Here is a 15,040-nt window from a genome sequence, read left to right as displayed (position 1 = left end):
TTTGAAAACAGGTTTATGTTTTAAAATCTACGAAGGTTTGAACTTTGAGAGTGTTTAAACAAGAGAGAAAAGTGTATAAAGTGTGTGGTGAGGGGTTTTACAGCTAAAATAAAGCAGACTACTTTGCGGATTTCGCCTATTGCAGGTTATTTTTAGAACGTAACCCCCGCGATAAATTAGGGACTACTGAGTCGGATAGTTAGTTTGTTTGTAACCAGTGTGTGCTGCCCTACTGTCCAAATAAATGCAAACATTCTCTGAAATTAAGAACCTTGCAAGTCAAGAAATGGAAATAACTGCATGCTCAGTGTTAAAGTTTCCAGTTTCCTTTTTGCTAGTTATCTAATGTGTTCCCTCTCCTCCTCTCCCCCTGCCACTCCCCTTTGTCTTTATAAAGAAAGTGCTTACAAAGACAACTGAGTTGCATACGGGGATTAAAAAGTCTATCTCCTCTCAGTCCTCAAGGGCAACTTCCGATAGTTCCTGCCAAGAGAAGCAACTTCATGGATTCATCTCTTTAAGACACTCCAGAGTGGTACCTGTTTATATTGCATCCTTTTATGTTTATTTTTGATTGTCCGTATGTAGTAAACTAGGTTAGCAATATATATGTATAATATATATTTGACTTTGCCATTACAATAATCCCTTAGCCTTTTTCTGTCCCATCCAGTCTGTTTTGCTTTCCGACAACTTTTTTTCTATGACTGATTATTTACATCTATGTTACCTGCACACTCCATTTTCAGCCTCCTCCAGGCCAAAGTGTTTGTCAAACTTCAGGTGTATTTGGCTCCCTGGTGGACACACCAGTTTCCATGACAACTGCAGGTTGCGAGGGTATGCGTTTGGATAGCGTGGACTTTGGATGACTCCACCCTCTGGCGTCACTGTGATGTTTTCCTCTTTGCTGTACATGTCTGTGGTGAGGCGATTGCTCTCTGTTAGTGGTTACAACTTATCAGTTAGTCCAGTTATAAAGAGTGACAATTTAATTTAACATAATATAAAATGTAGCAAAAGATTTACAGCAGGACATTCACAGGAAATGCATGTAGGATAAACAGAGATAAAAATGTCTTTTTAACCCAATTCCTTTACTACAGAAATCATTTATATGCTTAAGACAAACATAAAAACCTGTGATCTTGAGTGCTTGTTTCGATGTTTATTGATTCAATTTTACAAGTGCTAAAATTATTTTTTTGCAATGTTCAAATTTAGATATAAAAATAACACCACAGTGTTGAAAACATCGTCTCTCTGGCCAAGATCAGTTCTCGTCTCTGATTTTGCAAAAATGATTCAAGCTGCAGGGTAGAAGGTTTTTATGGTTTCTTAAAAAATAATAAGCTTATTGTGCTTTTATTTGGTTTTCCATAACACTGTGAAAATCAGATTCATTTTAATGTAAGACAACCAAGTGGTGGGTAAGAGATTTCCATTTTTCCCAGGAGATAAGCCATTTATCAAAATCTTAGGAGGGTTTACCTTGAAGTCAAGAAAACAGTTTGTTCTTTTTTTTTTGGATAAATAAAGAGTGTGCACACACAGACAGGTGCTTTGAAAACAAAATGATGAAACAATGATGTCTTTTTAGTGACTTCATGCTGTTTCTCTATCTATTCAAAATGACATGCAAGTCAACATCTACCTGCTAAAAACTATTTGTTACCTACCTTAACACTCCACCTACTAACTTCTATACACTTGACAGCATCAGTGACATTTCATTGCACTTTTAAAATGTTTTGTGATTAGAGAAAAATAATTGCTAATCAGCCTTGATTATTAATGATCAGTGACAGAATGAGACCTGCTGAATATTTAGTACTGACTAAACAATGGAATCATTAATATGATAAAAAATACAGCGAAAAATAAATGGTGCTAAAGTAATATCCTGCAGATGTTCACACGCCTGTATTTTTGTTTTATTTTTTCTGCTTTCGAGCTGAATCTATAATCACGGCATTGCGTGATGACGTTTTGACCCTTTTTCATCTCTTTACTACAAACTTCCCTTTCATTCCTATTCCTGTACAATCCCAGCAGTCCCTTTCCTCTTCCTCTCTGCAGAAGTTGGTCATTCTGTCACCTTCAGCAAACACAGAACACAGCTCTTGCCTCAGCAGCATTAAAAACTTAGTTTTGCTACATGTTTTTTTACATCTGTTAAAGTATTTAAAAAAGGTATGCACGTTTTCAAAGCTAAAAACCTATACATATGTAAATCAATTCTTGTGAGCTGGGCTTAAAATTATTTGTAAAGGTAATCTTCCACTTGTTTTTTTTTTTAGAATCTTGAGTCAAGTCTCAATATGTTTATTCATGAGGAACTTTCACATTACAGTGTCTGCCAAGGACAGAGAGTGGGTGTGTTTCCCTAATGCTTACATGTGTATTTATTTATCAGTGTCTATAAAGGCATTGAAATGTTTGATTTTGATGCAACAGTGTTGTTACATTAACAATTATTCATTAAAGAGTGAACTATATTCTGACACTTCTTTTTCAAGTATTTCTGTGTCGGAAAATGAACTATTTTTTTTTGTTCTTTGATTTTTAAAGAACTAATGGACATACATCTACAGTGCTTAACTGATTGACTTAGTCTGCCAAGTGAGTTGGAAGGATATTAAGAATATGAACACAACAGAAACCAAAGATGTATACTGTATCTGTGTAGTAGGGGTGAGTATTGGCAAGGATGTTGCAATATGATACGTATCACAATACTTGGGTCACGATTCATTCATTCATTCAGAGGACAAATGGAGTCAAAACTATTTATTTCAAAACATCTTATTTATTATTATTATTATTATTATTATTATTATTATTATTATTATTATTATTTTTATTATTATTATTATTATTATTTCTATTATTATTATATCCATGGCGCATGCACAGTAATTAGGCTCCTCCGCTGAGAAGCGACAATGTCTCAGCAGTAAAAAACACAAATGTGAAAAATACAATATGAAAAATATTAATTAAATATCAGAAAAAAAATGATATATATAAATTAATAATAATTAAAAAAAATAAATCGATTGAAAATTGGCACTAAAAAGCCGCGATATATCATGAAATTGATTTTTTTCACACCCCTAGTGGGTAGTCAGGGGATTTTAGGAGCATTACAACCTAAACTATTACGAACCTAACAACACAACCCAAGGACACACTTGTTTTGATTAAATGTTCTATACACTCAGATGATAAAGTAACGTAACTTTTTCTGTTTCATTCCCACAGCCCCAAAATGTACAAGTTATGCTAGTTGATTCTTGATATTGGTCCTAGAGTAAACTACTGCAGTCATCTGTCAGGATCCTGTGCAGAATGAGTGGAACATCTTAAAATTAAAAGTGTGCTCAAGTGAGTTTTAGTGTCTGTGTGAATCTGCACAGGTAAAATCTCACTAATTAAACCTGTCGCTCCCACCTCCAGCATCAGGGTGTGATGTTCATAATAGCTTTGATATCTATTTCTGTTTTTGAGGTGTCAATCACACAGAAAACATCAGGCCACATGATGAATAATACCAAAGTCACGTAAAAGTCACAATGAAAATACAGTATGTTAAACTATAGTATTCTCCAATTAAAAATGACTTTGTGGATGGTGTTTAATCACAAACTTTCTCTTTCCTAACAATCCTCTTTTTTTTTTTTTTTTCGTCAGTTGAAATTGCTTTTCTTGAGTGACGGTTTGCATGTGCTGCTCTCCCACACAAAGCATGGCTCTCACAGGACATAACCTATAACAAGGCGACCCCATTTCCTACACCTACCATCCCCTGTTGAACATATCCTGTCTCTGACTTTCATCTTTATAAAATGAAGTTTCATGTGCTGACACACAAGCTAACAGGACACACGTAATACACTCACTCCCAGCTGGAAAACACTCTCAAGAGCAACACAATATTGCTGTGAGCCTTCCTGGTGGACTTTTGACAATATCAACAAAGAGATACCTTCCTCTTTATAAATAAAATCCACTTTTATATCATGTCTCACTTCTACAAGGACAGGTTGATATTAAGGCAAGTACATTCATTCATTTAATGAGTCCACATTAAATCTCCCTGAAAATCAAAAGAGAAGCTTTAATATATACAAAATAATACATGTATTATTGATTTTTTTTTTTTTTGTTTTGTTTTTTTGCACTGTGTAGTGCAAAAAACCTCTAACAAGCAGAGGTGTAAAACGTACTGATATCTCCTACTCAAGTAGAAGTACTGTTACTTGATTGATTTTGTACTGAAGTACAAGTCAGTCGTACATAAAATACTCAAGTACAAGTAAAAAATAGCTCAATTAAATTGTACTCAAAGTAAAAGTTATTCGTTACTTTCACCCCTCACGTTTATTTTTGGTGATAAATGTTGCCACAGTTCCCTCGCAAACAGTAAACATCTCATGTATAAACTTAAAAAGGAACAGATGAAATATTGCACAATTCCACAAAGGCATCTGTATAAAATAAAAAGGTTTGTCAAAACACCAATGAATTCAATTCAAAATAAAAAAAATAAAAATTCTCAGGCTCTAAGTATAGCTAAATGTATGAACTCTAAAACTGAGAAAATGACCAGCATTCAATGATGTGTTGGTGCCGTGCATTATGTTTAACCTGATTGGTCGGCTATGATGTGTGCATTTGACTGTTTTCTGGTCATTTCATTTTCTTGTAGTTTCACAATGTCCATTGATCGTTTTAAAACAAAAAAAAAAAAATTTCTCATTAATGGTTGAGTGTAGAAATGTAACAAATGACTTTACTTCTTTTAAAACGTACTTAAAGAGTAACAAAACCCTTGCTTTCTTCTGACCTGCCACTAGGGGAGAAATTTTTAAAAATGCCTTAATTATGGGCGTGCAGCCCACAGCGCTGTGCTTAGAGACAGACGGTAATACACACAATGATGTGTCTGTAGACACACACACATAGCGAATTAATAAGCTGAGATTTGTCACTACAACCACAGGCATACACAACGACGACGTGAAGCTCACACACAGCCCTACTCTCCCACCACCTCACGCACACAGCAATAAAATGTACACACATGTCCATGCACACACGGAGACAGACAGGAATACACACAGCATAGATGTGTCTGTAAATACAAACATAGCTTGATGAACCCTCTGATTAGCGCAGAATCTGCTCTTTATAGAAGCACAGAGTCAAAAACATCATCGCTACTGTGGGCTATTTTAGACTTCCTCATTTAGGCTGTCAATCAATGCTCACTGAGGGCAATGAATGGAGGAAACCCTCCTCCCTTCTTTCAGCTTTGATAGGAAGGGCGGGGCCAACAGTGAAAGTTGATGACGCAGGTCAATCTAAAAAATCTGTTTCAGCCAATAGCAAAATTCAATTGTAATAGCTGGCGTTCAACCCTTATTGGCCAATAACTCTGACATTTTACAACTACAAACGCAAAATTACAATACTTTTACTAAAATGTGAAGAGTGGGACTAGGATTAATAAGCAGCACTACTTAATACCCAAATACATGTGAATTCAGCAGAAAGAAGTGGGTTTGCGATTTAGTTACTCTTTAAGTACAAGTAAAATAACTGATTTAGAAATACACTCATAAAAGTACAATTACCCATCAAAGCAACTCAATTACTTGAAATCTGTTACTTTCACCTTTGATAACGATAATTTTGCAGATATGGTAAAATGATCCTCTGCAGCAGAGAACTTATTGGTTTGTTTATGTTGAATCAGTTGTTCAGGCTGCTAGCTTAGCTTAGAAGCTGGTTTGTTTGTCTTAAAGATTAAGGCCCGGTCGTCCAAGTACACATGGCCAGTGCAATGTAGCTGTGATTGACTCATTCAATCACTTAAAAACACTTGTGGTTGTTCAGGGACACAGATCGACGACTGCCTCAGTCAGTGATGTAACATGGTGGATTGCACATTCAAAAAAAAATTTCAAAAGATTTCCAAATCATATTCATTAACTAAAAACAAACAAACAAACAAACAAACAAACATATTTGCTTTATCACCCATCAATCAAAATGTATTCATTCGACAATGTTTCCTTTCCTCTTTAAGGAGCAAACTGACACTAGGAGTTTGTGCAAAAACACACAAGTTAGTGGAAGATGAAAAGAACAGCACACCCACTTTAAATGAGAAAATATGACTGTGTTTAAAATTTGGGCAAATGTTGTTTTGATTAACTCAGTGGTAAAAGCGCTGTTGATGCTGCTTTATTCTTCAAGGGGAAAATCTGACTTCCAAACTTTAGTAAAGCACAAACAAGCCCATAAAGACTTCTTGAATTAACTTGAGACAAACTCTCATGGGTTTTGATTTCAGTGTCAAAGGAAGAACAAATTCATATTTCTGCATTCAACTTAACCACTTCATTTTGTTTGCAGCAAATCATTGATCTGCTGTAAAAGTGTTGACTAAATATATAAAAAAAGGAGCACGGTTTATTTAAAGTAGTTTGTACCCAGTATTAGATTAAGCCAACTTATTACTGATTTATATACATGATCTATGATGTAGTTAGTCTCTATGATACTGAATGAATTCAGTAGATCATAGAGATGAACTACTGCAGATATATATAGTACAGTATATTCTCCTTGGTTATCTGCTTGGATATTTGTCCATCTGTGTTTGTGTACAGTATTAAACGCTGCTAATTACCAGTTAAACAGCTGCTGTTTGAACGTGGGTGTGTATATTTGATCAAGTATTCTTTGTATGTACTGTATGTGTACGTCTGTTCATTTCTATAAATGGGTCGATGTGTATATACATGTTAGAGTCTTTCCACCCATGATAAATAACCAAAGCCTTTTCCATCTGAGCAAGTGTGTTTGTTTCACTGTGTGTTCCAAACATCTTTCTGCTGCTTATCATTGCTGATGCTGGCTCCATTATTTTTGCCCTTCCCTCGTGACAAATCAGCTTTAAAGATGTCCCCATTGTTTCTAGGTTATGCTCTGCACAAGCATATGAGCGTGAAGAACACACGAATGCTGTTGATGTTTCCACTGCATGCTGATGGATATGCATCGGCTCTGGCCCCATGCATCACAAACACAACTACTACTTTTTTCTTCATAACACATGATGATTATCATTTAATCTCAATCAATCAATCTCTATTTATATAGCGCAACAAATCATATTTATATAGTTTTTGTTGACTGTCAAAAAGCCGGATACAATTATACGCTTCAATGCACTCAAATTTGAAACACTATTTTGCAAAAAGCTAAAATATCTTCACAACAAAATAAGTTGCAACTCACATATTTCCAAAACAACAATTTGGAAGTGAGTAGTAATGGTGTGGCAGTAAGCTTGAGGCTGTTTAGTACTGAGGGATAAAAGGGACCTTTGAGTTATTCATAGTCGAACTGGAAGGGTGATCAAGAGAGAAAATGCATGCTAAGAGTGTGTGGGATTGTCCAGGGCCAATAGGCATCCATCTGAGAGTTACATACATGTATAGCCAGCTGGGCAGTACATATCCATGAATTATGAAGCACAACTGCCAAGTGTGCGCGTGTATTATGGCCACACATGGTCATTGCCCACATAGGTGGGCATTATGAGCATTTATATTTATACACTATCTATAAAATACACTTTCCTCCTTGAAAAATGTCCATTTAATGGTTTTATTTCAATACAGCTGTTGTATTTGCAGGTGGGCGAATAAAAATAAAAGTTACAACTTAATCTAACCGTTCCTATTTAGAGGAAACAAATGCAGGCAAATGTGTTGCTATTTAAAAGTAGAGATATTCCAATCCGGTATCGATATTGAATATCGGTCCAATATTAGCCTGAAAACGAATATCGAATTTACCGATATATATATATATATATATATTTTTTTTTTTTCCAATTCATTTTTTATTTGTTTTATTTAATTGTAGAATACTGTAGATATTATGTTGAAGGTTAAAATGTATGTAACCAATTGGTTAATAATAAATGGGTCAGTTTTTCCTCATACCTACTGTTGCTGACTAGTGTTCTCTGTTTGTGTAACATCACTTGATCAAACATTTTCTAACATTCCACACTACAAAATAAATAATAATTTTTTTTTATATATAAAAAAATAATAATAATAAAATGTATGATTCATGCTGATATCGGATTGATATTGGTATCGACCGATACGCAAGGCTGCAATATCGGTATCATATCGGAAATAAAAAAGTTGTATCAGGACATCCATATTTAAAAGTATATGATGACATTCTAATTGAAACAAACAAAATATAATAATTTAGTTACATTGAACGCAAACTTATGAGCAACAGACTTCAAATGTTTCTTTAAACATTAGGTTTACAGAAAACTCCAATGTCAATGGAACAACGACGTTTGTTGACTTTATTGCACAAAAGAAAATTAATGTATGAACAAGTATCAGCAAAAAATAACAACAGCAGTTACCAATTGCAGATAAATAGGTCAATTCACATATCTTTTATACATTCTTATACTGGTCTAAGGGCTAAAGGCAGCGTACAGTTCCCCATTCAGCCACATACAGTAATTAACACTCAGGGACAGACTACTACGTGCCCACATTCATCTATTCTACTTTTCAGAGTAAGGTAACCTGCGCACACCCATGGAGAAAATGCAAACCCAGCAGTTCATACCAATACAAACTGCTCGCTGTAAGATAGCAATAATTTGTTTTTGCGTTTTGTAAATTTCAACGCAAACAGCAGGTCTCTGTTTTATGTTTGAAATCTACATTTAGAATAGCCTCTGTGAAGTACTGGTGATTGAGCACTTACAGGGTTCTCACCAGCGCTGTTGAGCATAAGGGCCCCTTACGGTGAAATTTTGCTCCCCTACAGAGTGATGGTGCCCACTACGGTGTTTTTACACCAGCGTAGGGGGCTTTTCTGGGTTTTTTTCCCTTCCTTTTTTAATCAGTTGCACACTTAGACTTCCAAGTGTGCTCGTCTTGTTTAAACTCCCTTTTTAATCTGCATAACCGAGAAACACATACATCAGCTGGACCGTCTATGTAATACAGGCAATTTGCTCGGATGCCCTCGTCTTTACCTTGATCCCCCTATGCTGTGAAAAATCCCTGGTGAGAACATTGACTCAGCAATATACTGTATGTATTCACCTCTGCTCTGTCCACTTACACTTTAAAGTTTAAAGTAAAGTTAAAGTCATACCGAAAAGTAATTACATGGGAAAGCATTCCTCCTTACTTGTTGAGAACCAACGTCCAACAACTCATCTTCATTTTTCAATCAACGTTGATGAAACGAGAGCATGTTCTTTGGAATGGCTCCAATATGATGGAGCAATTATCCAAGCAATTGAAAGACTTTGTCACTTATTTATCATCATTTACATTCAGGTTAACAGTCGATGCCCAATTTGGGACGAGTGAACCATCATCATTCAACTGCTGCTTGGCATGAAAAAAAAAAAATCATCTAATAATTGTGGGGCCAAAACATTACTGATGCTCTTGTTGCCAAGTACACACATTTTCCCCGATTGACAAACATAGCACGGACTTTATTGGTGCATCCCATTATGTGTCTTGCAGAAAATCTACAGTGCAACAGTCAAATAACCACAACCTATCTTATTCTGCCTTTTGCTGTTATTATTGTTCTAAATAGGAAATAAGGTTAAAAGTTTGTCTTGACATTGCACTTGCACTCTCATAAACTCCCGCCCGGGGACAAATATAGTTCAATCCTAAACACTGCAGGGTTTGCCTCTGTCTTCACACTATGCATTCAAAGAAGAGGTCACACCCTCTGTGTGTATGCGTGTGTGTGTGTGGTTGTTTTCAGCAAACGTGAGAAAGTTTATGTCTGTTACATGGATGTTTGGGCAAGCACATAACTCAGTGAGGGTTTTTGGAGATTTTTTTCGAAGTGCATTTATGTGTGAGGGAGAGTGTATACGTTCCTTTGAAGCTGAAACAAAGCTATGCCCCGTGACACGGACAGAAGAGGTTAGAAAAACACTCACAGACACAACAGAAATATTGTGTGAGAGAAAATAATGAGGGGACCAAAAGAAGATAAAATGATGAGGACAGCAGGAGAGGAGACAGGAATGATGGGGAGCAGACATTAGAGGTATGAAGACGAATGAGAGGCTAACAGGACCGGATAGTGATAAAGTGAAGTAGAAGAACAGTCAGGACTAAGTTAGATAATAAAAGTAGAGAGAGAAAAAGGGGGGAGGGAACTATTTAATAATGATAATCTATGATGTGCTCTTCTAGTCGAAAACGTGTGTAAGGAATCCAATAATTATTCATAGAGTTGGTCTCAATGGGAGAGTTTAGGGCCCTTTTAAAGCACCTTGTCACAAAAACTTCACCATGTTCTTGTTTTAGCTCATTTATTTTGGACTATTTGGTGGCTTTTATAGTTTTATCTTTCATAAGCTCTTACTGACTGTACTTTTTACTGTTTTTCATGTACTTGTCTTCTGGTTCTCCTTCTATTTATTTGTTTTAAGAACATTTTAGTATTATCTTGACACTGTAACTTGTTTCATGTACTGCTGCTTAACTTAACCAGGACACACTTGTAAAATAAAGAGATTATTACTCTCAATGTGGTTCTCCTGACTAAATAAAGGCTAATGAAATTTGCACACCCTAGTTACACTGGTGTAGGTAAATTAAATCTATAATGAAATCTGCTCTGGGGAATTTAGCTACTAATCTTTAACCACCACAGAATATTCATAAGCTATGTGTAGCCCAAATCGGCAATGACTGGAAGGAGCAGGTTTTATACATCCAACCCTCAGTTATAGAGCATCCATCTCATCCCACTGAGCAGCTTCTGCTGCACTAAACTAGAGTGCATTAAAACACAATATAAAAATGTATTTGCTGTGCTGTTTGATTTAATATAAGAAAGGCCTCAAGTCACCACAACACATCAAAGCTGGAATGGAACTCTAAAGAACATACGTATATAAGTTTGAATTGTATATCTCACTGTAAAAGCAAGGAATCTTTGACGTGCGTGCGTGTGTTCCTCAAATATCTCTGCAGATCAGGATCAGACTGACCTGAGACTTTCAACATGGCTGCTGCTTGGTTCAACGGTGTGCGACGTCGGATTTGTTTGGACTGCGATGATACCGTTAATAAATTATTTCATAAAAATTGTCCACCGGAGCTACCAGAGTCACATGCGCAGCAGAGCCAATCACTGCATATCGTAGCCACGTGCTCACCGAAGCAAGTCACTGGAGACCCCACCCCCACGATCCACCTCCTGAGTCCGGCACACGTAAACGTGTGAGAACTCACCTCATAGAGGGGCCGCGTAGTGACCTGCTACGGGTTTTAAGTTGCGCGGTTGTTGTTTTCACGCGTGTCTTTTTGAAACTAATATGACACCATAGCCCCTCCCCCCTCTGCTCCTACACACACATATTGATCAATCAAATGCGGCTTGAGAGCCAGCTCGTTCGCGACCAAAACATCACTAGAAGTAGGTAGTAATTGTGTGTGTGTGTGCGCCAACCTGTATGTTCTTGCATGATGTAACATCCATGACGACTGAAATACTCCTATTTTGTTGCATGCATAAATATTACATATATTTAATAATTTAGCACTTATGATTTAATTGCCCCTCACTAACACTAACCCTCACCATTACTGAACAATTTCTCCTTCTAATAAAATCATCACTGTGCTACAACAGCCGTCATTCTCTATCTACCTTACCAATTTCTGTCTTAAAACAAATTATTCAAAACTTAACATGTTTATTTAAACATACGAAGGGTTTGTGTTTAACACCAATGCCACAGCATAACTATGGTGGATAATAAATGTATACTTATTACAATATTCGACCATACATACCCTTTAATTATCAAAAATTTAACCAGATTTAGCCTTCAAAACACTTTCATATGCTGTTGCATTACTGTTATTGCTTTTTCCCAATGGCTAAAAAAGCAAAAGGCACCAAAAGTTGTACTTTCACATTAGTGGAATGGGGTTCAACTCCCTACAGTGTCCTTGCTAAAGGCCAAAATATATGAAAATACAATAGTTATCACTCCACACATTTCACAACAATCCTAAATGTCCCTGATGTCCCACCTTCAAACACAACCTCATTTAGCCATCCGTTAAAAAGCTACTCAACCTCCCACTTTTCTATAAAAATACATACTTCCTACGGGCACTGTATTAGTTTATCAAGAATTTTAAATGCTTTTTTTGGACTTAAGTTTTTTATTTTTATTTTTTTTTTGTTTAAGTCCAAATTTGCAAGAACTAATAAAGTTTTTGTGAGTATGGGATGGATTATTATTTGTGGTGCATATTTCAATAGCAAATGTAATACTGACTTTATTAAAAGCTTACTATGACTATATATACACCTAGCTAATGTTTGAGCTCAACCGTACATATAAAATTGTACCGTAAGTGTCAATTTTGCCATAAAATAGCCTTTCTGTACAATTTGCTTTGACCAATTTCTGGTTCAATCATGGGTAATCTATAAATGTATTATTAAAATTACACCAAGTTGTCATGAAAAGACTGTGAACAAGTTGAAAATATTCTAGTCCAGCAATTATCCACAACTTTACCACAGCATTTTAGTGTGTGAAGAAAACATGAAACTCAAAAAGAAAAGAAAAACACATTTAAGTGCAATTGTTTTGGGATCACACTATCATTTTACATTATTAAACAACACACAAACATTCAAAAAAAAAAAAAGTTTGTTAGAGTAGTACCCTACTGTAGTACGTCAATGCTAAGTTTTACAAAGACTTACTAGAGGAAAAGTCTGTATTCTATTTTAGTATTGTTTTATTTCTTCAAGCTGAATGCTGTGTATACTATAACCACTAATTTCTTGCTACTCTGAACAAGCCCACTTAGCAGGCACCTATCTTCTGCTGTGATATGCTTCTCTTTAACACCTTGGCTAAGCTTGCTGAATAATGCAGTATGGGTTTAGATCAGCACTTGCAGACTCAGCAGTGCGGACAGGTCAGTAGACACACCTCAGCATCCTTGAGACACGGAAACGTCAGCAGGGCACACAAGCTGGGGCTTAGATGTATAACCAAAGCAGTGTTTTCTAAACTAAGTGTTAGAATCGTGAATATCAGCATACGCAATTAGAGAAAGTAAAAATATATAGGTGGTTATTAAGGGTGTGCATTGCCATGAATCTGACGATATGATACGATACGATTCTCAATTTGCATGTCACGATACGATATATCCCGATACTAAACAATACGATATATATATCACAATATCAATAATGAAAAATGTCATCTTTACAAGTACAAAATAGTATGAAATACAATTTATTTTAAACTTGCGAGAACAAGTAAATGGTAACTAACTGTAATTCAAGCATAATTATTAAAAAAAGTGATATGTTTATCAAACTGTCAAATTACATTCGTCAAAAAAGTTTAACTTTTGCTTCTGAAAACAGATTCTGATTCTGTTCTTAAATTCTTAAAAAAAAACAACAACAGCAACCACATACATCTATAAAAGTGCTCAGTATGTTTTATGAAAATGAATTGTGAAATCAACTTCCAAGCTAAAATGCATTGAGGAGTGAGGTAGTTTAATAAGGTCTGATGTGGTTCACTGACACCTAGTGACCTGGCGTTTACGTGCTATAGATGTAAGCGCAATGAAAATGTTTTTTCGTTAAAAAATACGAATAAAAAAATCAATTTACAACTGGATCGATATAATAATTGTGCGGTGCAATATTGCAATATTTTGCTGAACTGATTTTTTCTTACACCCTTAGCAGTTAGGTTTGGTCACTATAACCCTTGAAAAGTTGCAGCTGTGTCTCTTACTACAGATCAAATGGTGAGAAATACCCCATGCTTACAGATGGATTAAAATTAGGATTAAGGACGAGGCAAGAAGCACGGATGTTTCACAAGAGGGAAAAAAGCAAACAAACTCACTGATCATTAACAAAAACGACATCAAATAAACAAAAAAAATATATATTACAGACAATAAATAAATATTACAGCAGAAGGAGAAAAGGTAGAAAACAGAGCGAAGATTAGAGTGCATAAATAAATTGGTGAATATAAAGGCGAGACGGTGTGGGTTAATAATTTATTGCTGAAAATTTTGATTGGTAAATTTATAAATGAATCACTACCTTTTTCTCAAGAATATTGAAACTGTATTTTTTTTTTTTTGATAAAGGTAAAATAACAGAGGATTTTCCACATGCTTGTAATATCTTCAGAGCAAAAAAAAAAAAAAAAAAAATGTGTGTGCATGCGTGCGTGCATGAGTGCTTGTTAGAGGACCAGCTTGCTCCTGCTGACAGCTATCACAGCTTGAATAGCAGGGCTGATGAGGACAATCAATTAGTTCTGCAATGCCCAAAATCAGCACGGGGAACACACGTCTAACACTTTGTACAATAACAGCAGGAAGAAAATACAGTCAAATAGATAAGCAACGTGTATTTGGATTGTTCTAAAACAGAAGTTAAAAGTATGTTTGGGTGAAGCACTCATGGCTCTAAGGGATGGGGGACCCTGTTGGTTTGATTTGTGTTTTTGTGTGTGTGTTTGCTCAGAGTGTTATGTGTGTGTGTCATGTGTGAAGCTGAACAGATGCTGAAATCCTGACAGCCATCCAAACTTGAGCTTGTGTGTGTGCGTACGCGTGAGCGTGCGTGTGTGTGTGTGTGTGTGTGTGACCCTCTGTCTACCACTGGGATCACTTATCTTGCTACAGAGGGCTGTAACAAAGCACTGTATCAATGGTTAACTATTTGGTTACTATATCTTAGTAGCTTCTAACATTAGAAACAAGCGTGAAGAGTAAATATATTTTTTCAGTGAGGTTTTGATTTTTATATATTTTATATTATATATATTTACATTTATTGGTATTTGTGCTAGTTATAGATGAATAACAAATGAGGAATGATTAAGTCTTATGTGTATATCATAAAGCTACTAATA

At 35.7% G+C, this 15,040-nt stretch overlaps 1 protein-coding gene across 3 annotated transcripts in view; it reads right to left on the bottom strand.

The window, feature by feature from the left end:
* pdgfd (platelet derived growth factor d) overlaps positions 1–15,040 on the bottom strand; it is a 136,212-nt gene that overhangs the window by 31,789 nt on the left and 89,383 nt on the right. For 2 of the 3 annotated variants that reach the window (XM_028465544.1, XM_028465543.1), the window contains exon 2: positions 731–920. In XM_028465544.1, the coding sequence (XP_028321345.1) occupies positions 731–920 (190 nt within the window). Of the gene's footprint in view, positions 1–730; positions 942–15,040 lie in introns of all 3 variants that reach the window. The other variant, XM_028465542.1, reaches the window with a different exon arrangement.

The sequence above is a fragment of the Gouania willdenowi genome, chromosome 13, assembly GCF_900634775.1.
Source record: "Gouania willdenowi chromosome 13, fGouWil2.1, whole genome shotgun sequence".
In the NCBI taxonomy this organism is placed as follows: Eukaryota; Metazoa; Chordata; class Actinopteri; order Blenniiformes; family Gobiesocidae; genus Gouania; species Gouania willdenowi.
The sequence above is the reverse complement of the archived record's forward strand: the minus strand, read 5'-3'. Positions and strand labels throughout refer to the sequence as shown.